The sequence below is a fragment of the Calonectris borealis genome, chromosome 7, assembly GCF_964195595.1.
Source record: "Calonectris borealis chromosome 7, bCalBor7.hap1.2, whole genome shotgun sequence".
Lineage (NCBI taxonomy): Eukaryota > Metazoa > Chordata > Aves > Procellariiformes > Procellariidae > Calonectris > Calonectris borealis.
In genome coordinates this window covers 17753212-17777732 of record NC_134318.1, presented here as the reverse complement: position 1 = coordinate 17777732, position 24521 = coordinate 17753212, and the positions used below count along the sequence as shown (strand labels likewise).

General features: G+C 36.2%; 1 protein-coding gene across 7 annotated transcripts in view; it reads right to left on the bottom strand.

The window, feature by feature from the left end:
- Window positions 1-302: 302 nt before the first annotated feature.
- POLR3A (RNA polymerase III subunit A) overlaps window positions 303-24521 on the bottom strand; it is a 41085-nt gene continuing 16866 nt past the window's right edge. The window contains exons 18-33 of one of the 7 annotated variants that reach the window (XR_012674271.1): window positions 23964-24082; window positions 22398-22535; window positions 20555-20725; window positions 19548-19661; window positions 18282-18317; window positions 14700-14786; window positions 14538-14620; window positions 12118-12288; window positions 11415-11508; window positions 11219-11311; window positions 10605-10769; window positions 9758-9922; window positions 9312-9443; window positions 7798-7930; window positions 3779-4034; window positions 303-738 (exon numbers count right to left, since the gene is read on the bottom strand). Coding sequence is in view for 3 of the 7 variants with exons in the window: in XM_075154380.1 (XP_075010481.1) it covers window positions 3886-4034; window positions 7798-7930; window positions 9312-9443; window positions 9758-9922; window positions 10605-10769; window positions 11219-11311; window positions 11415-11508; window positions 12118-12288; window positions 14538-14620; window positions 14700-14786; window positions 18282-18317; window positions 19548-19661; window positions 20555-20725; window positions 22398-22535; window positions 23964-24082 (1850 nt within the window). In the remaining 4 variants the exon portion in view is untranslated. Of the gene's footprint in view, window positions 739-2025; window positions 4035-7797; window positions 7931-9311; window positions 9444-9757; window positions 9942-10604; window positions 10770-11218; window positions 11312-11414; window positions 11509-12117; window positions 12289-14537; window positions 14621-14699; window positions 14787-18281; window positions 18318-19547; window positions 19662-20554; window positions 20726-22397; window positions 22536-23963; window positions 24083-24521 lie in introns of those variants that run through there. The other 6 variants (XR_012674273.1, XR_012674272.1, XM_075154380.1 and 3 more) reach the window with 6 other exon arrangements.

Genomic DNA, 24521 nt, shown 5'->3' with positions numbered 1-24521 from the left:
AAATACAAGTACTATGGGGAGAGAACAGTAATTTGTCAAAGGATATAGGTTAAGCAGTCACAGATGGCTAGTTAGTGCAATCTTCATCTGTGAAAATTATAATCCTGTCAGGTCTATATCTAGTCTTCTGTCAAAATTACGTAGGCTATATACATTGTAGAAGAATACTATACAGGCTTGCAAAAGCACTCCAGCTTCACTTCAACCACCAGCAACTGAAGTTGCACACCCTGCCCAGAGAGCCCTGCCCAGCTCCACAGCAAACGGCTGTGGCCCTGGGACACGTGCTTGTCTTTCCTGAATGTTCTTAGCTGCATCTGGCCATCCATACGGCTGTCACAGAAACGTATTTCACAGCAAACCCCTAACCCTCCTGCAACAGTCTCAAGAAGTAGAGCTTTCCTTAGCTTCTCCATTTGATTTCTTCATTGTCCTCTCCCGCTTCACTTAGGCTTCTGCTCCGGTTCTGCTCTGTTCCCATCGCTGAAAAGATGCTGCCCTCACCGCCGAGCTCAGCCGCCCCCTTGCTACGCACAGGGCCCGCCAGCAGTTTCCGCAGCCTTCGACCTATCGCCATCGCAGCTGTCACCCGACTAGCAGGTCATTTTCTGTGTTCCAATCAGAGGGACCAAAGGTGGGTTTTCACGTGTTTGTTTTTAGGCAAAGAGAGACGTACAGAAGCTCCCCCATCTCCAAGTATTTACTGAAGTATTTTTAGAAGTAATTATTCAGCTACTCCTATTGTTAGACAGAAAGAAAAAGTGGAGATGGAAGGGGTTTTTTTGACCCACTACACATAAAATCCAGAACTACTAATCTTGAATATATCTGCTTTGCCATTTACTTGAGATTAAGACAGAAAACTGTTTTCAAGTTTTAGCCCAAGTCACGCAGTAGAGTAGTGTTTTCAGTAGACCTCACCGAGTAAAAAAAATAATCAAGGATCAGTTTATAAATAATGACTTATCAAGGAGTTTCTAAACCTGACAATTAAGGAAAAGTTTACATTTCTTCTAAAACAGATGAAAAATATGGAGAAAATTAGAAATCAGGATATGGATATTCATAACTAACTAAATGAATTTTGGTAGCCAATTCTTGCTTTCTTAAAAACACGACATACGAATCCGGGTTCCCATCTCAGGCCGCCCACTTGCCTTGCTGCCCGACTGCTGCACCACTGGCTACGCAGGTCATCCTTGAGATTCTTCAGCAACCCCACTATTCCAAGTTCAATGCCTATGTTCTACAGGAGCTGGATGATGTTTAAAATTTTAAGGGCAGCTGGTGATCAAATTTGAATGATAGTACCTAATTGTTCCCATAACCTAATAGCTAGAGATTTTTAGCATTAACTTCACAAGTGTTTTTACTGTAATAAGCACACAAACTGAGACATTATAACTGAATCAGTGATGCTTTTCCACGCAAAGACATGCTGGCTGTCTGGGATGTTCTGTTCTAGCGCTTCTACTGTTATCTAGTAATGTTTCAGAAACGAAATTATTTCTTGAAAATTTACATTTAACTTAGTTTTTAATTTCAGTTAGCACTTTAATTAGAAAATAGAGGAAAATAGTATTTATTTTTTAATAATGAAACCTGCACTAAAGATAAGAAAATTAAAATGTAAATTTTAAGAAATATCCGAAAGTTGTATTTCTTTGACCATTAAAACTGACCCTTAAAAAAAGCTGCTTATGAGTGAAACCCAACAGCTCATTTGTTTACTGACTGTACAGAAAGCCCAAACAGTAATTACTAATTCAGACTGCTCTTGTAAACAATCTATTTTTGGCTGAAATACTTATGAAGCGCATAGGCTGCTCGGAGGGCAAGCTGTGTTTATATTTCCTTTAAGCAAGTTTTATATTACATATGCATTTAGGTTGTAAATACCTGAGATTTAAGCTCAATAATTCTTAACTGTCTTAATAACTAAGCAGATGAGGGAGACAGGTTAGGTAATCCATAAATTAATTATGCACAAATATAATGCATCAATAAACAAACACAAGGTTTACATTTTCTTTATCTCTGCTTTTTTATTGTCATATTGAAGACAATGATAACAGATGTAATTTACTGAATTCTTTTAACACATACTAGAGAGTAAAACCACCATTTCAATAGTCGCATTTCACTATACTTAAAAAAAAAAAAAAAAAGAAAGGAAAGAGGTGGTTACTCATTCCAGTACAAACTCCACCCATTTACACCTTCAGAAGCATCTTTACTCACAAAAATACCAAGCACTTTCAGTAGAGTTTCCCATGATAAAATGAAGTACTTATCCACAGGAAAGGTTTATGGGCTTTCTCTCCATTTGGCCCCTACCTGTCTTATACTTACACCTTTAAAAAGAGATAGAGCTAGGCTTCTATACAGACAAATCAGTAAGTGGCAATCTCACTGAGATCACAAAGAAAATTTTAATTTATTCTGAAATTTCTATTGTTAAAAGGGAGACAGCTAAATATAGATGGCTTTTAGAGCAGATACTAAATGCATTACATTCTCAGTCTTTACCCTACCAAAATCTAGGCAGAAGTATATCTTACTATCACATTGAAAATACAAAATAATTTGCGAATAGCTATGTTGAATTTCACATCAGGTCTTCTCTGCATGGAGGATGACTGAAAAAAATAAACACAGTAGCACCTTAAGACTTAAAACAACAGATTTACATTCTCTGAATGTAGCCTTACACTTTTCTTTTCGTTGCTACATGCAGACGAACTGCAGCACAAACCCATTCATTTTCAAATGCTAGATCATTCAGCAGCCTGCTTTTACTTCATGAGTGCACAGCCTCAGCTTTTCTCTCTCTATATTTTGTTTCTCTCCAACCTTGACCCATGTTATGAGCACACTGAATATCCAAACACTGCTGACAAGAAAACACTAAGAAACTTTTCCTCCAGAGTAGCACCAGAGTAAATTTAAACATACTACACTGAAATAATTTAAAATCCGTATTAATTCTGAGAACTGCTCTAGTGGGCTAAAGATTAAAATACTTTCAAAATCTTTCATGGCAATGTATGAAAACAGCTTCCCTTTCTATTTCTACTTTATATATTAAAATAAAACTAGGTTGTTCAGATGATCCTGCTCAATTATGAAACTTCCCCAAAACTAAGACTGCTGTACATTACAGATTCCAGCAGTTTAACAGCTGCTATAATATGAAAAGCTATTTATAATTTGTAACGTTCTTATAACAGTCTTCTCGGAACTTAGTAGCAGCTTTACAATCTGCAGCTTCTTGCAGGTATGTCCCAAAGCAGAATCCTGGGGAGGAAAACCATTTACTGGATAATAACTTGGGATAAAAGAAAAGCAATTAAAAAAACACAAGCAAAGAGCAAATATTTCAAACACTTTCAACAGCACTCCTGAAGTTTAACTCAGTATGAATTAATCAGAGACTCAGTTCTAGCTTTCTGAAGCCTGTTCTTAACAGCTAGATTGACCTCTGCAGCTCCTGTTGAAAGGCCATTTCCAAATGGACTCTGTGCAAGCTCACAGAACTCTTGCAGTTTTGGGGTTTTTTTAATCAAATCTGAATACATGTGTCTAATACTGAGTTAATAACAACTTCCACCCATTAACATTAACACAAATATCTAATTCTAGCACATGAACAAGAAAATTTTATCAGCTGAAATCCACTTTAAATTTATTTCCACTCTCTGGTGCAGAGAAGTCTCTCCTTTCAGGGTCTGTACTAACAACAGGTGGTAGGCAATTCTTTTGATAGCATTTCACTTACCAATTCACAGTTAGAGACACACAGAACCGATGATAATACACATTTCTTAATTTAAATGATGTTTTCTTGCCATTTCTTGTTTTGCTATCTTGTATTATGTCCAAGTTCTATGTAACAATGGGAATATGAAATTCATTATTATCAAATATCAGAGGCCTCCTAGGAGGAGTTGATTCTTTGTCTGCTTTGTGCAACAGTTTAAAAAGTCCTGTTCCAATATTCATCGGAATTCCCATGATGATGCACTCAGAAACACCTAGGAAAAAAAAACAAACATGTTGAACATCTGAAGAGTAAGGATTTACAAAACTATTTTCATTTGCCCATTCTGTATGCATTGCCTATCAAATCTCCTTGAACCTCACAGGTAAAGACCAAGGTCTCTTCACTAGATAAAGTTAAATGTTATGGTCATCAGATCAGTATGTTATTTAATCTGTGTTATTTAAATTCTAGACAGAAAAAATTAAATCTAACCTAAACACCTTCTCTAGCAATGAAAGAGCTTCAGAAGGTTTGTTTTTGGAGAAAACACATTCCACTCAGTGCCAATAGCAGAAGATGCAAGGCAAAGTTATTTTGTGTTCATTCTCTGACTCAGTGCTAAGACTTCAGTCAAATCTGGCCAAGTTCCCTTGAAACACCTGCAAATTCCCAGTGAAAGAGGTATACCACTACTTTAGCTATACCACTTTTTGCATTTTCACGATGTAAAAAGTCCTTGTTTTGAAGATTTAGTCTGTCCCAACTATTTTTGATAGCTGTAACAGTTTCACAGCAATGTGTTGACACATTCATATTCCAGATCTACTGATGTATACAACTTTTTCTTTTTTTTTTAAAAGCAAGCTATCAGATACCAGTGGTTTTTTCCTCTGCATACTGTTACGATCCAAATGACACTTTCGCACATTCTTAGGAGTATAAGAATGTTGTCCTTCAACTAAATGTTTAAGAAAATAACAATAAAAAGCTGTACCTTTGAATGCACAAAGGATGAAAATAAATTTGCTTAAAATTCTGGCAAGACTTGATTGGTAATTTAAATGTATATGAATGAAGATTCTGTATTTTTGCTCTTGGACCATTGCTGCATTTCTACTACGTATTTTCCAACATTATGCACTTAATCTTGTGCAAAATAGAATGCTTAGGAGTTACTATATATTTAGGCCCACTACTTTGTACAGCCTCTACAGCACGCAGGTTACAATGGGTAAAGGAAATACCTTTCTAACACCTAGCAGAATAAAACTTACCTGGTTTTGCACAATAACCTTTCAACCTGAGCCAACCACTGAACCATGGAAACTGCATTTAGATTTTGGGAATCCTTCTTCCCTTGCAATACTTCCATGTATACAACCAGAAGCCCTTCCTCCCCATTTCCCTTTTGCCTCATGGACAAAGTAATAGTTTGCAGCATCTGACAGCAGTCACGTATGGCAGGAAATGTTCAGACAGAACATGCCGCTTTAATAACTAAGTGTACGTTACATATCTGCTCAGACTAATGTATACTAGAGGCCAATGACAATCGTATCAGACGGGTGAAGATAATGATGTTGTTGATGGCAGAACGGCCAGTACAGCACGTGCTGCTCTAATGACCATCCAAGACTCCTCCAGTGCAATCTCTTGCAACACCACCAGTTACAATCTATTGCAGATCTAAGCGTCTGGCTGACAGCTATGAACTGTTGCTCTCACTTTCAGCTGGAAGAAACTAGAGATGAAGCCAGTCATACTGCTCTTATTGCAGAGTTGTTTTTTTTTTTTTTTTGGTTTTTTTTTTTTTTTTTTTTTTTTTTTTACACTTCCCTTCCAGATCCCTTCCTCATAAATGAATGTCACAGCAGTGATGTGTAGCTCTTAGTTCCCACTCTTAAGTTCGAAATGAGAGTGCTGTTGGCTACTCTTTGGGAAGGGGACAGAAAGGTAAACTGACTATATCTCTAAGCAGTGGCTTGCAGATAGTAGCACTTCCTGCTGATCCTGCTTCCAGCACCCAGTGGATGTTGCTGGAATTGGATGTACTCCTCTGCTCTAGTTTCAACCCACTCTGCCCACTGAAAGGTGGCATCAGCAATTCTCAAAAGAAAATGCTTGTCTTTATGTAGGTAAAGCAGGAATCAGCTGTTCCCCATTTTCTCAGGGGGAAAAATCTTACAAGACAAAAGGAATTCAAAGGCCACATGGTCTAAAACTACACGCACACATTCAGGAGAAGCACTGATTTGAGGTGCTGTTCAGTTCAGCACCTATAGTTGATTTTGGGTACATAATCATTTTTCTTGGGAACGTTTATAATTTTCTCCTGCTCTGGAGTTGCAAAACCATGAGTGTGTAAGAGTCTTTTCATAGCAATTCAGAGAGATAAATAGTGATGGCCAGGTCAGGCAGCTGCACAGCACTTTTTCATACAAGCAAGCCAGTATCATCTCTTCAGTTTTGGAAGACAGACAACAATTTTTTGTTTTGTCCATTCCATTTCCTTATTTGACGTAAAGCATTTATATAGAAGGCAACATGAAAAGATATTTGGTTTCCATTTTATTCAAAACAAGATTTTACCAGCTCAGAGGGGACTTTGAGAAAACATTTTCTTCTCCTTACTGTCCAGGATGGAATCAGTCTCCCATAGGATCTTTGTAATTATGGGCAAATAATAATTAAATAAAATAAGAAAAATCCTACTCACATGGAACGCTGGACAGTCAGAAAGTGGCAGAGTTCTTAAAATACAAACTAGCAATACAAATGTTTCTAACAGATTCCAGCAATTCAGAAAATATATTGTCTACAAAGCACTGTTTGAAATTGACTACACTTTCTAAGGCCACTTCAAAATACACACAAACTAGTAAACCTAAACAAAATACCTTAATATTTTTACACTTCATTAGCACCCAGAAACTCCAAATGAGCAGTTACAGCTCCAGGGTGGTAGGCCTTACATAAACAGATGATGAAGAGGGTGAAACCTGCTTGACTTCTACTTTTCTGTTTAACCTACTAGATAGAGACTTTTTAACAAATCATTCCAAAATGCATGTAGCTTAAAGGAGAATGAAATCTGGGAGGAATGGAGGCAAAAGAGTTCAAAAAAAGAACAATTTCAATTCCAAATATTAAAGTACATGGTAGAAATGCAAAGTTAAGAGACAAAGAATGACAAAACTCATCTATCTGAATTTTCTGTTTGGCTGTATGTACGTGTGCATGTGTGCACTTGTGTGCATGTATACATATATTTTTAGACTCTTATCAGATTCTTTCATCAATTCAGTGAGAAGATGATTCAGTGGATGTTAATGAACTTAACTTTAAAACTGAGGAACAGATACATTTAAAAATAAATTTCTCAGCACAGGGATCTTCTCTGTTCTGTTAATGAATGGAGTACTGATAAACAAGGCTTCTAATTTTAAAAAAAAAAAACAAACACAATTTTTATCTATTTAAATCAGAACTAACTGAAGAAGACAAGAACTTTGCCTTTCTGTTTATTTCTAGGTACAATTGACAAATCACATAAGCAATCATTATGCACAGTATGATACTCACCTATGCTACCGAGACACATATGTCTTCCTACTTCTTAGTAGGAATGAAAACAAAACCTAAATACTGAATGGGGTACTAGATTCCTTAATCAGCTTTAGGTGTTGAAGATACACAAACTTTCACAATTGAAAAAAACAGAACTACTGATAGTGGGACAAATTTCCTGGTATTTCACTGTGCTATGTGGTGAGAAGTAAAATCAAATTACTAAAAGCCTAGTTTAAGAAACATACAACAAATGTCCAACTGACTTCAAGATCTCTGACTGAGATTAGAAGTAGAGAAACAACCACCAAACTTCTAGGACCAAGAAGCATGGATCAGCCTCAGACCTGAAGTTTTTGACATGTAAGCTGAACAGAAAGCTTACAAGGACAAAAATCCATTGCTTTGAAGAGGTTTACAGATGCTGGGTAAGGACCACAAACTGCAACAGAATTTGAAATACCTACCACAAACAGAATCCTTCTGTCCAAAGTAGGCAGCATCAAAGAGATGGTCTGCAGTCTTTTCAAAAGAAGCCAGCATCAACACACTTTCCTTCATTTTTGCCAGTCCAAACCTAGTAATGCCCAGCACTTCACCCTTGATTGATGGAAAAACCCAAAGACAGACTATCACAATAGTGGCTGGAGGTCAGCTGTGTTTGCTAAAGCAGCAATTCAAGTGAACAACAGAAATACAGGTTTTATTCTAACAAACACATGAAACAAGTAGTAAGTAAAAAGGTTACTATGTACAATATAGCATTGTCATAATATGCTGCTTCACAGTTAAACATCCTGCAGGTTAATAGTTTGCTAGTAACCAATATTAAAATAAAACACAAGTGATTATTCATACACAACTGTCCTGGTTTCGACGACAAGAGAAACTGTTATAAATGGTTAATAGATTTTTTTTTTTTAAAAAAGCAAAATATTGGAAAGATTGAAAGAAACATGGCCATGAGAAAAAAACCACACAATTATAAACTAGTTGCTGAGCTACAAACTTTAGTGGGGTCTGAGAGCACTATGCTGAAGCTACTGCCTATTGTCTACTGATAAATCTGAGTTCAGCTGCCAGGAGATTACAGATGATGTTAAATCTTCATTTTTTCACTCTCCAGAAAAAAAAGTAATTAGCTTTTTAAACTAATTTATTTATGCCTCTGTTTCTAACATCCTGATTATAACAGACTGTGCACAGAAGCACAAGTCAGAAGTACAGACAAAAGAATGCATGCTAGGAGCCCAACAAGTGTAAAACACTGCATTCTGATGCCCTTTTCCACTATTGTGTTGCAGCTCCACACGGCCAGCCCTGGGGACTGCTGCAGCTCAGTACAACAAAGCCCTACAGTTTTGGGAGAAGTCAGAACTCCTTCATCCATTTTAGCCAAATTAAACCCTTGCACTCTGGCAGGCAAAGTGGAAAATCTTACTTCACTAAGTGTACTCAAACCTAAAAAACATATTGGATGTGAAAGAAAGAAAGTCAACCAATAAAGAACAGATACGGTTTTCTACTAACAAGTTCTGGAAGACTGTTCATACTCTACATGTAATCTGATTCTATTTGTAATGTCTGTATCCTTTGACTCTCATATACAGTGCAGCTGCTATGAACCACACCCCATGTGGTTTTCTGCACAGCAAGCCTTAAATTGCATGCATGGTTACCCAAACAGTTGATTTTCATACCACAATTTTTAGGATTCCTATTTCCGATACAAAATTATCATTCCCTACTCATTATTATCAACTTGTTTTCAGTCAAAATAGACCTTTTCCCCCCTATCCCCAAGAACTAGATTAATTAAGCATTTTGTTTGATATACAAACAGTATTTGGTCAGTACAACTTAAAATTCTTTAAACCTATAATGATTTCCATCTCCCTAGCTCATTCATCCTTCTCAAACATGGTAAAATTAATTTGTATAAACAGGCCAGTGTAACATTTAGAAAAAGCATAGTACAAACCTTGTAAGTCATTAGATCAGACAGCAACATAACATGTCTCCTGTCAATGCTCATACCATGGTTCACCATTGTATACTGAATCTCATTGATAATGGTTGTCCGAGCAGCTTCAATTCCTAGTGTCTTCTCTACCTACACAAGAGATTATGTTAGATTAATGAAGAACCAAACGCTTGGATCAAGTATATTCCTGGAACAAATACCCTCCGATGTCAGATAATACTCCATTTCCATTACTACCCTTCTGCATTTCTCCCGTTTAAAAATATTTATAGAAAAAGCTTCTTTGAAGTGAATAGGGCTGCCAGTCAAATTATTCTCTTGTGTTAATGCATTCTGACAACTATTAGGCTTGATTAGATATCAACTGCTGCATCTGAGCACAAACGAGCACTTGTAATAAAAATGCTATGGGGAAAAACCCACAGTACCCATTTGAACATTACCTCGTAAGTATTGTTAGAGGACGTTTTTGTTCCTTTCACTCCGTGAGTAGCCATAACAGCTCGCAGATTATCACCTTCAACTAGAAGTTTGTATTTTTCCTTTCCACTTTGTTCATCAATATGTATGACAGCCCGGGAAACCTCTGGTATACCTTGTACCACAACCTCCACAAAACAAAAAAAACTAGTAACATTGATGTACAGTAATGCAGTGTAAAAGGGTAACCCTTATCAGCATTCAAACCAATTAAGAAGCTCTAGTCATTTGGAGTAAATGTTCAATTGAAATACATATGAAATAACATATCCTGCTCTTAAATGCACTAGTGCAAATGTGACATTCACACTGCACTATAAACCCTACCCACTACCTACATTTTATGTTTTATGCCAGATATCCTCACACTCAGACCTAGGTCTCTGAAAGGTGGTAGATCCACACAAAGAACGGGCATCCTGCCAATAATAAGGTTCACTTATCACTATTTTTAAAATCCGAAGTAGACAGTCTCCTCACAAAAAGCTGCAAAAATGCCAGATACCATCATGTGGTTCAATTCTAGATGCAGCTGGAAGAATATATAACTATTTCATACAAATGCTGCACTCGGAATGCTTCAGTAAATGTTGTAAGGAAAGTATCGAGGCTTCAATTTTATGTAGAAAGATTAGTATTGGAGGCTTAGTTTCAGCTGTAAAGCAGTAGCATTGCAATCTAAGAGTTATAGACTCAGCCTATCTTCATTGTCAATACTGACAAGAATTATGTTGTCTTCCCACCATAAAACTCCAAATTGTTATTACCGATTACCTCCCACAAAAGCACGAGACAAGCCTTTGTTTTTACCTTTGGTAGTTCTTCCTTCAGGGACTGCAATACATAATACATTGAACTCTTGCTATTTTCACGAGGGGTCACACAGACAACTGCTTCTCCATGGACAGCAACATCCCCAGGCTTTACTCTGAGTTTAGATATGCAAATAGAGTAGCGCACAGTCTCTGCATTCACCTGTGGCAAAAGTCAGCCAGCAAACATCAGGGTATCTCTCTTAACGTATATAAATCTGCTCGAATACATGCAGCAGTCTTTCAGCACAATATAACAAAGCAGAACGTAGAAAAAAACCAAAAATTGCTACTCTTATACATTGCTCGAAATACTATTCTGTGCTGAGGTACCAGCCTATATGTTAACTAACGGACAGAAATGGCAGGCTTGTATTTAGCAAGACACCAGGAGATGAATGTATGTTCTCTCATTTCCAAATAAAGGAAAAAATATCCACTTTACAAGGAAAAAAAAGGGAAAAAAATCCAGATGTAATGTTGCCACAGAACATCCTTCGTTCACTTTGTTTTTTTGACTTCCACGGGTCTCATTTCTGCTTCTGAGGCAGGATTAAGAGACCCTTTGGAACTTATCCAAGGCATATTCTGCATAAGAACTGAACAACTCACCTCTAATCTCAGTAGTCTAATGCGCTCTAAAGATAGCTTCACTAGGATGAAACAATCATCTGGAAGAAACACTTCCTCAATATATTCTGAAATCTTTAAGAGATAAGGATGAAATAGTTAGAATATGAAAATTGTTAAAATGCCCCATAGCAATTGGCTAGTGTTAAAGCATTAGCAATAATACAATTTTTCGTACCTCTCCTAATAAAGTTTTCTCAATTCTTCCTTTAACCAGACGGGCAAAATCAGGATCATCATCTTTGTCCAACTGTGCTGTTATAATAGGGGTGCTACAAAGAATAAACACACAAAAAAAACCAGTTAGGAAATTGCTCAGCTAGATTACAGATGGCAATTTGAATTACAGCTTGCCTTATGGAACGTATCTCATATCTAGAGTAGTATTTAATAAGATAAAGAGACCTTCAGCTTCCTCAGGTACATTTAAGAAAATTATTGTTCGTGTACTTCAGGCTGGTAAAAACAAGCAAACACACAAGAGATTATAACACAACAACTAGTGACTATTTTCATGGTGTACACCATTCTAGTATTATTTAAGTATGCCTTCATGGATACCTAGGAATAGGTATGCTTCAACTACTGCTAAACACCAGAAAGTTTCACAATATCCAAGAGACACCTAACAGAATATTAAACTTAATAAGTAACCACTTTACCTCATTTGATTTTCAGAAAAATAAAACTTGTCTCTTCTCTGGCCCTAAGTATCACTTAGTTGGACAGACATTAGATTTTTCTTGTTCGGGTATTCCATGCATTTAATGTTGTCTAGTATATTACTGAGAACAGGGAAATGCTATCACATATTGCAAATTTATCTATCAGGTTTCACTTAGGCAAATGGAAAAAAACCCAACCCAAACCAATGTTATTACCTAATAGCCTTTGAAGCATTAATGATTTCTTTGATTCTTGGCACACCCAAAGTAATGTTCATTGAAGCAACGCCAGCAAAATGGAAAGTCTTCAGAGTCATCTGTGTGCCAGGCTCACCAATACTCTGTGCACAAAGAGCTCCTACTGCAGAACCAGGCTCCATCTGTGCCCTGATACAGAAATTTTCTCATTAAAAAATACAGAAAGAGACATAGAACTCAATAAGGCATAAAATCCTAAGCAAAGAAAGACAGAAACTATTCTGGTAGATGTATGAGAAGTTTGTTAATTTTTTTTTTAATAAACAAACAGGAGAGAGGTTAAAAGGTCACCAATACTCAAGACTGATCTCACGCAAGGCAAGAAGATGCCCTGTCATACAGGCATTCCACAGTATAACATCCACAACAAAAACCAAAACGCTTGTCCTCCTCCTAAGCATCAAGCAGTGGATTCAGGATTCCCCATTCAAGGGAAATCCCATACGCTAACATTTCCAAAACTCCCCTTTATATGCTTAAGCATGAAAGACCTTTATTAAGTCTTCTTTAAGAAATTATTATGCAGACTACTTTTTAATCAGAGTAAAATCCAGATATTAATGCATTCTTGTTTTCTTCTTATTCAAAAGCCCTATACTGATAACCTACTTTCCCTTCAAGTTATGCATGTAATGGGCTCATTCCCACATTTGTCCCTTTCTAAAATTTATGTACTTAGAGAACTGGTTGTCCTTACAGGACAAAAAAAAAAATGAAGACCACTACTCTACAATATGCAATCTCAAAATGAGATGTGAAGGGTGGTTTACATTCTCCACTACAATTTTGTTCAGATCCTGCATTAGCATTCTTAAGCTTGCACAGAGTGCAATGTGATCTGCTTTTCTAGAGCAAACACAACCTCTGAACTTAAGGCACAATACCACTTCCTAAATCAATCTAACTTGTAGCAGCCTTCTTGCATTTTCTTTAATGAACTCTTACCAAATAAAACTGCTGTCTAATAGTGATTTAGCTTGTAACATCTAAAGAAATTAATTCTGGGTGACTGTAAAACAAAATTATTTAAGTAGAGGTTATTGTTTTCACTATTATTTGGAGATCTCTTTACATCCATGTCATATCTACCCAAAAATTGCTGAAATATCAGCTGAGAGATTTCTCCCGGTAAAATGACAATAGTCTATAAAACAAAATAACCATTACAGCAATTAGATCCTTTCCAAGGGTACCATCTTTCAGTTGTCAGATCAGCATAATATATGCTAAAACAACTTACTACAGTAAAATAGGCAATTCCCATTTAAGAACGCTTAAGACAAACATAAGCAAGTAATCCTAATAACTGAAAGCAGAAAACTGGTAATTGCTTTAAAATAGTTATGTTAAGAATTTAACATATACATGAATTTTCTAGAAAAACAAAAAATATTAGTAAACAATTGATGCAGGTGAACATGAGGCCACAAAGCAGATGTCACCAATGGCTGCATTCCAATGAACAAATCCAAGGAGTCTAAGTAAATGAAACAACTCTCAATGGAGAAAGAGATGAAAACATCCACACTATCACTATCTTGTTAGAGACCAAGAATAACAAACAAAAAACTCCTACAAGTGCATAACAGATTTAAGAACACGTTAGCACAAAGTGCGACATAACTCTTCACAGGCTGTGTAGATCAAGAATAACCATCAAGATTCATATAGATTTGGAACTGATCTATTCAGACGTTATTTTGCATGGACTCTGGAGGTTTGGAACAATCTCCTCTAAGAGGGGGAGGAAGGCAACATGTCTGCCAGTGGGTGTAAAAATGTTAGCGTTTAAACAATATCCTCTCTCACTCTGAATCCTATCACTTTTGGCTTTTACCAGGATCTGCTGTCAGAACAAGATCTGTGGATATAAGTAGTAAGTAGCTATAGAAGAAAACTGTGTTTGCTGGTATGATTACTACTATTTCAGAAGAACACAAAGCAGATAGCCTAAACACAAGCAGATAGCTTCATATATTCAAGAAATATAAAATGAAATATAAAGCATTTTTTCTACAATGTAAAAGGAAACCAAACGAATTAGTAGAGAGTCTTCTAATGAAAGAATCTGATTATGACTCCAGACAGAAAGGTAAAAACCTCAGCTCTGTCAGACCTCTAGAACTGTCGTACAAGACTCAACTCTGCTTTAACAAACCCACCTGTAGATGGCTTTTTTTTTTGGCATTCTACCTTTGTCTTGCAATGTTTATGTCATTGGGGCCAACTGTTCCTTATTCTTTATTTGTACTTCATTCACAACAGAACCAACATTCATACAGTAAAAATAGCAAAATACACCCCTAGATTGCAAACAAAGCTAGAAACACTAAATGGGGGGGGGAATAAATTGAGAAAATAACAGGCTAAACACTTACCTCATGTATTTGTCCCTACAAGTCTCTAGAAACTTCTCTAGTTGTGTTGGAGTAATCCTATCCAATTGATATAAAACTCGTGGCTGAAAAGAGAATAGAACAGTTGGAAAAGCAACAGCTATGAAGATTTAACTACATAATTACTCCCTTGAAACTATTTACCTCTGTTGTGCCATTGTCATTAATGCCATATTTGTCCCTAGTTTTTTTTATCTTCTCTGAAACACCTTTGATGAATTTTTTAATTTCCTGAAATTACATTAAAACAACAGTAAGCAAAGACATGGTCTTCATATTGAAGTCTTCAGCAGCAAGTTATTTGCTTAGAGCTCTAAATGGAATGTTTACAATAATAAATTAGCAATGCACAATATGAAGAGAGGAACATCAAAACTTAGACACGCACATACACTCGAATTTAGCAAACCAGATTCACTCCTGTGTAACAACAAATTAGTAGCAGTACATGAGGAATATGGTCCACGCTGAATAAAAGCATCCTTCCTGAGCACACACTGAAAACTTAAGAGATTTGATTTTGGTTGATCCTTCCCTCCTACCCACCAGTTACTGAAACTGATCCTACCATTAAAAAAAAAAAAAAAAAAAAATCTCAAAATTCCTATTTTCTGAGTATACTGACACAAACACCTTCTCACTCATTTCTCAGTATTCAAAATAAGTCAAAGTTGAAAGACTGTGGCAAGAGAGGAAGTATATAAAGGACACCTGCTGGATAGATTTCAGAGATTCAAGATGTATGTTATTTGGGGGGAAAAAACCCTCAAAATTTATATATACACATCAGTCTCTACCTAACATAGTTCAAATAACTTCTCAATGCTGTGGAGAGGGCTTGCAGATAATTGCATTTAACATGTAGTAGTACATAAGCCTTTCACTCTCTTATCAGGTTTACCAAAAAGTAGTTCTAGCAGTTCTAGTAGTTCTTTACTGGAACATTAATTGAAACAATACTGTTAGAAAAATATCCAACATTTCTATCATTCGGGCATTACGCTTTGGATATAGATAAGTACACTAGAAGTCATGAAATATGAGGTCCACGATTAAACTATTCCATAGAAGTGGACTCAGTGCAAGTCATTATTATAACACAGGGTCATCAAAAACAAAATATAAACAAAAAGCAAGAGGAAATCCTTCCTATCTACTTCAACAATGATTTAAGCCTCTGTGAAGAAGTGAATAGTTTGATTTTTAGAGCCCTTTTAAACCCTTTCCGTGCCATTAGTCCTGCCTGACAACCAGAATGACGATTACATATTATCACCTCTTCTTCACTCAGTACTGGACTCCTTCCAACCACTGCAGTAGACAGGCACTGCAAATTACTTGCAAAATTGAGTAAATATTTGAGTGACCGCCTTTTTTTTTTTTTTTTTTTTTACAACTGAATTCATAAATCATTATCAAAACACTTCTATTACGTCCTAGTAGAACCCTCAGATTCTCAAAATAGCAACATTCTTACTGGTATTCAAGGTATTTTCAGACAGTACATTATTTTCTGTGAATACTAGAACAAAGTTCAAATGAAAGAACGGACAACAGAAGTGTGCTGCTGGAATGGATGCTTCAAGTTGTTTCCCCGCTTGGATGACAACAGGATGCATTCATACATTTCTGCCCCTTTTGCCCTGCAGTAAGTCTTATTAATTCACGAATGAAACACTTTGCCATTTTAAAGGTTTATGACCCTGAAATCTTTGCATAAAATAGAAATTTGATTTATTTCCTAAAATAAGTGTTAAGCAATTATGTGGTATTAGAAAAATTAATCTTTTTACTACGGGTGCATAAAAAAAAAAGGAATATTGCAGGACTTGCAGAAGATCATCCAGAACATTTGATTTAGAGGAAAAAAAAACACTAAGGAGAGACTTTAAAAATAATTCTATCTTTAAAGATGCTTCTTTTGTGGAGGCGCAGGAAGGGAGGAGTGGAAGGGGAAGAAGGCAGAAGGTGTAACAGTAACTTCTCCCTCCAGAACACTGAAGACTAAGTTCTTTTAAATTTTCACCAACTCATACAAAATCAGGGGACAGTAACAATAACCACACCACCACCAACTCCTCAAAAGAAGTTGTCATACTGGCTGAAAAATTGGTCATGTGGTCATATGGAGAAAGTCCACAATAGGGCAGACTTAAGACCAAAACAGCATATGACTGCAAACAGCATTACGGCAAACGATTTATTGTCAACTTTTCCTCTTTGACAGTCCCTGAGTTCCAAAATACTTAAAAAAAAAAAAACTCCAACATACTAAATCAATTGTTATATATCATTCTGAATTGTAAAAATAAGGTACTCAAATGACACATTATTTCCATACACTAGAGCCAAAAAAGGTGAGAAATAAAAGATAAATCTCTGAAGACATTTATTTTTGTCAAAAGTTTTATTCATGCACAAGAACTGAAAGAGGAAATTACCTATTTCTCTCAGCTTTCAATTATCTGTTCGCAGTTTATCCAAGCTATTGATTTATGCTACAAATAGAAAGAAAATGTAGCTCACTCTTTGCTGAGCCTGTCTGTCTCTATGGACTTATCTTCAGTGCAACACTGTCCTCTATGAGCACAGCTCTGTAACTTCCACAGCAAGCTCGAGAAACCATTGGTTCTTTCACATCGTCTAAACCTATAAAGTCTTTTAGTCTGTACCTGTTTAACAAAAAGGCACCAAACTGACTCAGTAAGCTCTAGCTCAACGTGGGCCTTGTCACCTCCTACAGAGCCGGTGTTTAGTCACAATAGCAGTCCAGGGTATAAAGCCTAGTCACCCAGGTGTTTGCTTCACGTTTTCCAGCACTGAAGCTAGTGGGATCATTTATATATGTGAAGCACTGCTAATAGAATCCTCACAGTTAAGAAGCCCACGGAGTGGAACAGACAATCCCACAAGATTCAGCAATAATCCATTCAAGTCCAGGCAGACCCATTAGGTCAGCCCTACTTGTGCCAGCACTGACTGGCTGTGTGATCAGCCTTTTCCATGCTTGCATCACACTCCCCAGTACTCATATTCTATCATCTCAAAAAAAAAAATCTCAAAAATGATTGAATTTTCATTTTTTTTTAATTGTGAGGGTTTCTAAAGATTTTCCCAATTTCAAGAAGAAGAACGCAAAAATTTCCTTTCACTTGTATCTTAATATACTCAAATACCTTAGAATATTAACACAATTGAAACTGTGCCAGCCAACAATCTGCTTTTTCATGAGTTGAATTCCCTCCAGTGAGGGCAGAGTGCAGGCAGAATGAACGCTGCTCTGTTCGAAGAAGGCTATTTAGACATACTGTTTTCCGGACAAGAGTGGATAAGCCTATTATATGAACCTCCTGGTAAAACAAGAGTGGTAAGAAATAGCTCTGTTCTGGAACGGAAAAGTGGAGCAAGGGATAGGAAAACACCAGAAAGACATGCTAATACCCCGAAAGGTTGAAAGAATGAGTTTTAGAAAGGAAAGTCATGTACTAAAAGAAAGCTTCCTCAAATCCTCAAAATCCTCAAATTTCACCATGGGGATTAATTCATGTGTCATGGTTTTCACCATTAAAAAGGAATTGGGTAAATTATTGTGATGAACGCCTACATTATAATTTAACAAGCAGTAATGTATATATGCTAATCAGTTACTTTAGCACTATACACACATCTTTAGCTAAAAAGCACTAACATTAATGCTCACACAGTGCACACACATGCTACAATTACCTCATAATATTTTTCATAACCTGTCTCAGTTAATGTCTTCAAGGATGAACAGAAAAAAAAGAAAAGGAAAGAAGAAAATGTAACAGTATCTAAAACTTGAAAATTTTACTTAAACTAATTACCATTAAGGTGATGTAGCCATATCTGTGCTTCTGAAATTAATAGCAATTATTTAGATTTTCCTGATATGATTAAAAAGATGTACATCTCAAAGAACAGTTTTATCTCCAAACGTTGATATTAGTATATTGCATTTTTTTCCTTCAGAGATGCAGTTTAGATTACAGCATATTTCAAGTATGGATATAATTATTTTTTGAACTCTGCTCTAGCAACGGAATTGCAAATCAAGTTTATAAACAACTGCTTACTAGTTTTGTCACCTTCTGCTCTGAAGCAGTCTGATCTATTAAAAAGTAACCCTTCAAAAGCAGATCACTAAATTCACGTTGTTCTCCTCACTGCCAGTAATCAGACGGTTCATCAAGGTAATAGCTTTACATGTGCACAGGCAGGTTAAGTCTACAGTTTTTATCACTGTCTCCCAAAGTAGCCTTAAGTGTGGCTGCTCTCATAAATATTAAAATTGCTTAATGCTCTTTCAAACAAATTGACTTTTACAATTCAAAGTGCAAGCAGTCATGTGAACATTCACTCATCCTTAAAAGACATGTAAGTACTCCCCAGAAGATAAGCCCTGTCCAGCAAAGTACTTCATATGACAGAAGCTTTTGCTGGGTTAGTGTCATAAGAAAGCAAGGTAAATAGGTGTAAGTGTACGGCTGGTGTTTCTATTACAGAAAAACAAGCAAATGAGTAAAAACAGTTATTCAGAAAGCTGGTAATATCAAAACAGATGCATAATAATGGAGTATGAGACTCAGTCCTAGTGGTTTCTTACATAGAGTCAATAAGTATTATTTCATTTCTGATGTCCCAGGGGAAGCACATAATTACTGTACCATCTTGCTATGGAGAGAAGTTCCAGCAAGGTATCTCAGATCAGCAGCACCTTCTACTCAAAAATCACTAGATTTTTCTCTCATTTCTAATGTTCCTGTGGTAAATGTGAACAACTACCATAATAAGAACTAAAATTATTAGTCCTACCTCCCCGCCCCCTAAATGTACAGAAATATATTACTGAACAAACTACTACTCCTGCTACTAACACATAAAATTGAGATTGGTAAGGCCATTTTATTTAATTTCCTTGATTTAAAAGGAAAAGTTAATCACAGTGTGATAAGGAAGTGAGATAATTACCTGCAGAAAACTGTCTCGGCAGCAGAGAAATTCATTCTTCTTCATGATGGACTCAGACGTTAACACCAATTCATTTTTACTAAGGGCTGGTTCACTTCGGCATGGATATACAGCCTTAAGAGGAAAGAAACTACTTCTTCACATAAAACGTATGCACAAAAACTTCATTGTAAAGACACAGAATATAGATATATATAATTGATTAACAGCATTCTTTAGTTTTGCTTGGTTTTGCCTTTTTTTTGTTCGCTTTTTTTTTTTGGTTTGTTTGTTTGGGTTTTTTTTTTTGGTTTGGTTTGGTTTTTTTTTTTAACTGTATAATACCAGACTATTGTGAAGAAAAATTCCACATAGACTTCTACTTACTTATGTAAATCTGAAGGTATACACACACATATTTCTAATTCTATCAATTTATTACATTCACATTAGACAAATCTGAACAGTCATTTCAGCAAAAGGCTTTTATCTTTGTTGGGGGGCAGGAGGGGAGAGAACAACCAACAAATAAACAAACCACAAAACCAAAACCAAACAATACCATTCTTCAAACATCACAGTATGTCCAGAGTTCTTCAACAACACATCAGGCCTCTGACTTAAGAAGCAGTTCAACACAAAGAATATGCATGTCTTGATTTAATAAGGAATTACTTTGTGTAATATAAGTCCAATCTAGTACCCAACTAAGCCAGTAGTAATTTATCTAGTGAGTTGGGTATTAGGCCCTAAAATTACGTCTAAGCACAGAAGAAAATTCTGTTTTTCACAGCTTATACACAGTTTGGTCCTAGTTGCTCTGTTCTAATGTAAAAAAAAACAAAACAAAACAAAACAAAACAAACCTATAACTCCTAGTATACACACGCTGAAAGACTGACCAGGACCACTCAAAAAGGCAATTTAAAAATAAATATTTCAACTTCAACTCTCCCCATAATTTGCTACTTCCTCCTACATGCTTCATAGTCTTTTCACACTTCCACAAAGATTTCAGTAATCCTTACCCTGATATTGTCTAAAACTCGCTTGAATTCCAGTGGTTCATCCTTCCCTTCCATGGCTGCAGGATCCAAGCCATCTCCTCCATAAATAAACTGTATAATGTCACCAGTAGAACTTCTGACTGTCAAATCATACTGTGAGCAAAGATCTTCAAGTGATTTTACCAGTCGCCTCTGAAGGCAAAAAAAAAGTGTAAGGAAAGTAAATGGGATCTTTTTAAAAATAGCTATTAATTGGGATTATAAAAAGTATAGAAACTGGACTCAGGAAATAAATCTGACACAGTGAGTAGCAGGCATGAAAACCTATTTTAAGTCATACATTATCCCTAGGGCTTTACTGTGCATTGCCCAGAACATGAAAGCCAACAATAACAAAATTTAAAGCAACAAGACAATTCTCCTCTCCACATTTAGAAATTCCATCATACAGGAAAGCTAACACTAAGCTGCAAGAACCTGTTATAGTCTGAGGAATCTGGGTTTTTTTTGACAGAATATTCGTATTCTTCCCATCAGGTTTATTTCCCAAGGGATACAACACTTTTTGCGTATGGAAGCAAAACCAGTCAATGATTATTTTCACCGACAAAAACCAAACAGTTCATCTGTCAAAGCCAGTAGGTGCTATTTTTCTACCAGTGTTAGCTACTTCTCCTACATTAATTCCTCGTATTGGGAAATCCCTTTACTACCATCTTCCTTCCTCCGCCTCCCAAAAAGACAGCATGCTATGAAGCATTAGTGGTGAAAAATGTTTTTATTTGAAAGATGGATTTCATTGTTCTATGAAAGTAAATTAGCTCACTAAAGAATATAAATTGGTAATTTTTTTTTCACTGAGGAGGAAAAAGGTAAGATGAAATTAACGTTAAGATTTTTTTTTTTTTAATTCCAAAGTCCAAGTGCTACAATTTATTCACGTAGAGTGAAGGTTGATAGGAAAAATATTTTGCAGGTTGCTTATTCTATTTATATATATTTGTATATACTTACACACATGCAACCATTATTCCGTTATTTTGGGAGACAAATGGTCTAATTAGTCACCCACCCCAAAAGGAATTGATTTCAGTCTTTGTAGAGTTACTTGCATATCTCTGAACGTGTCCCCAGCCCCAAATTATCTTGGCTTTTCTACTGCCTGTTGCACTGGGAAGAGGACTATACTTAAAATACCACTTAAATATTTTCACTGAAGTCTTAAGACTGCTCATAATAGCAAGAAGCTTTGTTGGAGGGACATCTACTTTCACAGGAAATATAGCCAAAGACACTAACACCTTACAGAACTTTAAGTCCAAGTCTGTATGGCCAAGGTGCCTGTTACCTAAAGAAGACAGATACTGAAGGGGAACTTTAGCCATATTTCTGTCAACCAGACAATCTTTTTTTAAATCACCCAAACCAAGGATTTGTGTTTTCTGCTTCTCATTGTTGAAATACCCTATCTGAAAAAGCACTCACAACTCAAATCTATGTTATAATGTATGGACAAAACTTCCATCATTCACATGGGTTTTAGGAACACACACTACATAGAAAGTAGTTCTCAATAATTCCATAGAACAAGGGCTTTTATCACCCATATTCAAGAGGAAATGGCTTAATACAAGCATGTTACTGTACCATTGCCTGAGGTGAGATCTGGTTTACAAACCTCATGCCTACTGGAGAATAGAGCAAAGTCATGTATTTCACAGTATAAATTACTCTCTGTTACATTAAAAACAAACACACGCACCCATAATGTATGCACTTCTGCCCCACCCCTCACCTCAACATGCACATAAGAAATATCCTCCTTTTGCAAGACTGATAAAAACCCCACTCCACTGACAGTTACCTGCATATATCCAGTTTCGGCTGTTTTTACAGCTGTGTCAACCAGACCTTCTCGACCAGCCATTGTATGAAAAAAAAATTCAGTGGGAGTCAACCCAGAATAGAAGCTATTTGCAACAAAGCCTTTTGCTGCTGGGAGCTACAGAGAAGAGTGGGAAAAAACAGTTAAAATGCAATGTACATTCTGTATGCATATTACAGAAAAACACATTTTATGTCATCTAAATTCTTTCAGATAGTTAGCCAATACATACACAAACACAGAACAATCGTCTCAGCTGCGTTTAGCTTTGAAGTTCAATGTTTGTATTTTAGATCTGAATAAAGCCTTCAAAACCCTTGCCTAGTTCTTCCAAACTAATCTAATAGACTTTCTTCCTTCTCCTACAAGCCTTGTCATGCTTCTAGCCATTCCTTGCAAACACTACACCAACTTCTAACACTTCAGCCTCCCTGAAAGTTGCAAAAATTGAAAAGGCTATAAGAACGTTCATTTTGCAATAGTATAGCAAAGGCATTTGCAGTGCTGAAGACTAAGGAATCCAGAAAAAATATGACTGGAGGTATATATGTAACTAATTCTTTCGAATGGTTTGCTCTCACCTCAGAGAAGAGTTCTTGCCAATGAACTTTATGCAGGCATCCCTTTAAGTCAAACAACACCAAACTCACAAAGAACAATGGATAAGCTATAAAAGGGTTCTTCTTAGAAGATCACTTTTTGTTGTTATTTAACAGGTAGCGCTTTCTGAATCAGTAAAAACGTTAGAGTTAAAATTTAATTTTTACCTTCTCATCTAATCCATGAAGTATTTTTTCTTCTTTAATTTATTCAGAAAAGAAAAGATCTTAGGTTACAGAACTCAGAAGTTGAAATTTGGACATTTAGTGACAAATGCAAGTGTCATGGATACCATCTGACAGTTGAGTTATCTGACTAACACACTAACAAGATTGATGGCTGGTACCTAGAACCTTCTCTACGGATCATTAGATTTCAGTTAACAGTTTAAAAAAAAAAAAATGAATCTCACTGAATTGTATTAACAAGTGCATGAGGCTCCCTTATTGCTTCATGTAGAACAGAACTCAAACACAGAACGTTCAGAGTAGCCCATGATATCTATCCTCGTGAAAAAGAAAAAACAAACAGATTCCAGAATGGTTTATTTGGCATGTTTCACCTGTATAAAGATACCAACACACACCCAGCAGTTGTCCTGAAAAGTCTTAGTGCAGTGAAACAGGACGCAAGAGAGAAACTTGAACAAATTATTTTTAGGACTCTCAAAAGAACCAAAAATGTATCATCAGACTTACTTTAATTTTACTAAATTAGAAAGGTCTAAGCAAGGCTTAGCAATTCAAACTAACTAGACATCCTACGGCAATTCACAACATTACTGTTTACTCCCAAATCACATTCAAAACATTTTACATTCACCTTATGTGATCCTTTTCCTTCACCATGTCATGACAACACATCCTATCATGTGTCCTTCTTAAAACTGTTTAAGGCAACTTGTTTCACTTTTCCTTACAGTTTATTGTAAACATACAGAATTACCTTAGAATGCTTCTCAAAGTGAGGCAAGGATCTGTTCTCAAAACCATCAGGAACTCGGGACCCACTGATAGCCTGCTGACCTACACAAGCAATCATCTGTGATATATTAATGAAGGAACCTGAAAAGAAAGAAAAAAAAAATCTCACCCAGAAGTGAGGGATATCACTGCTCCTCTGATGAGCTATCTTCGCTTCTATGAAGATCTATTATTTAGCTTCATAATTCTTCACAAATGCACTTAGAATTGCAACAGTTAAAGAAGCTTTTCTGTTACTTGTCCTGTTCATTTCAGCTTTTATGCAGAGACTAACAACTAAGTTAGTCTATGATATAGCTAACAACTCCTTTTAAAATTCTTTTCTTTGGGTCATAGACATTCATGCCACCACTATTGGACTACAGTCCTTGTATTATCCTGTTTTTTGTTACTGATTGTTTTACACAACCCATGATCCTACATATTTTGCTTAACAATTTCTTCAATAAACATATTTTAACAATATTTTTCATGAAGGGTTGAGTGTCTACCAAGATTCCTAGAACCAATTATGTCCCAG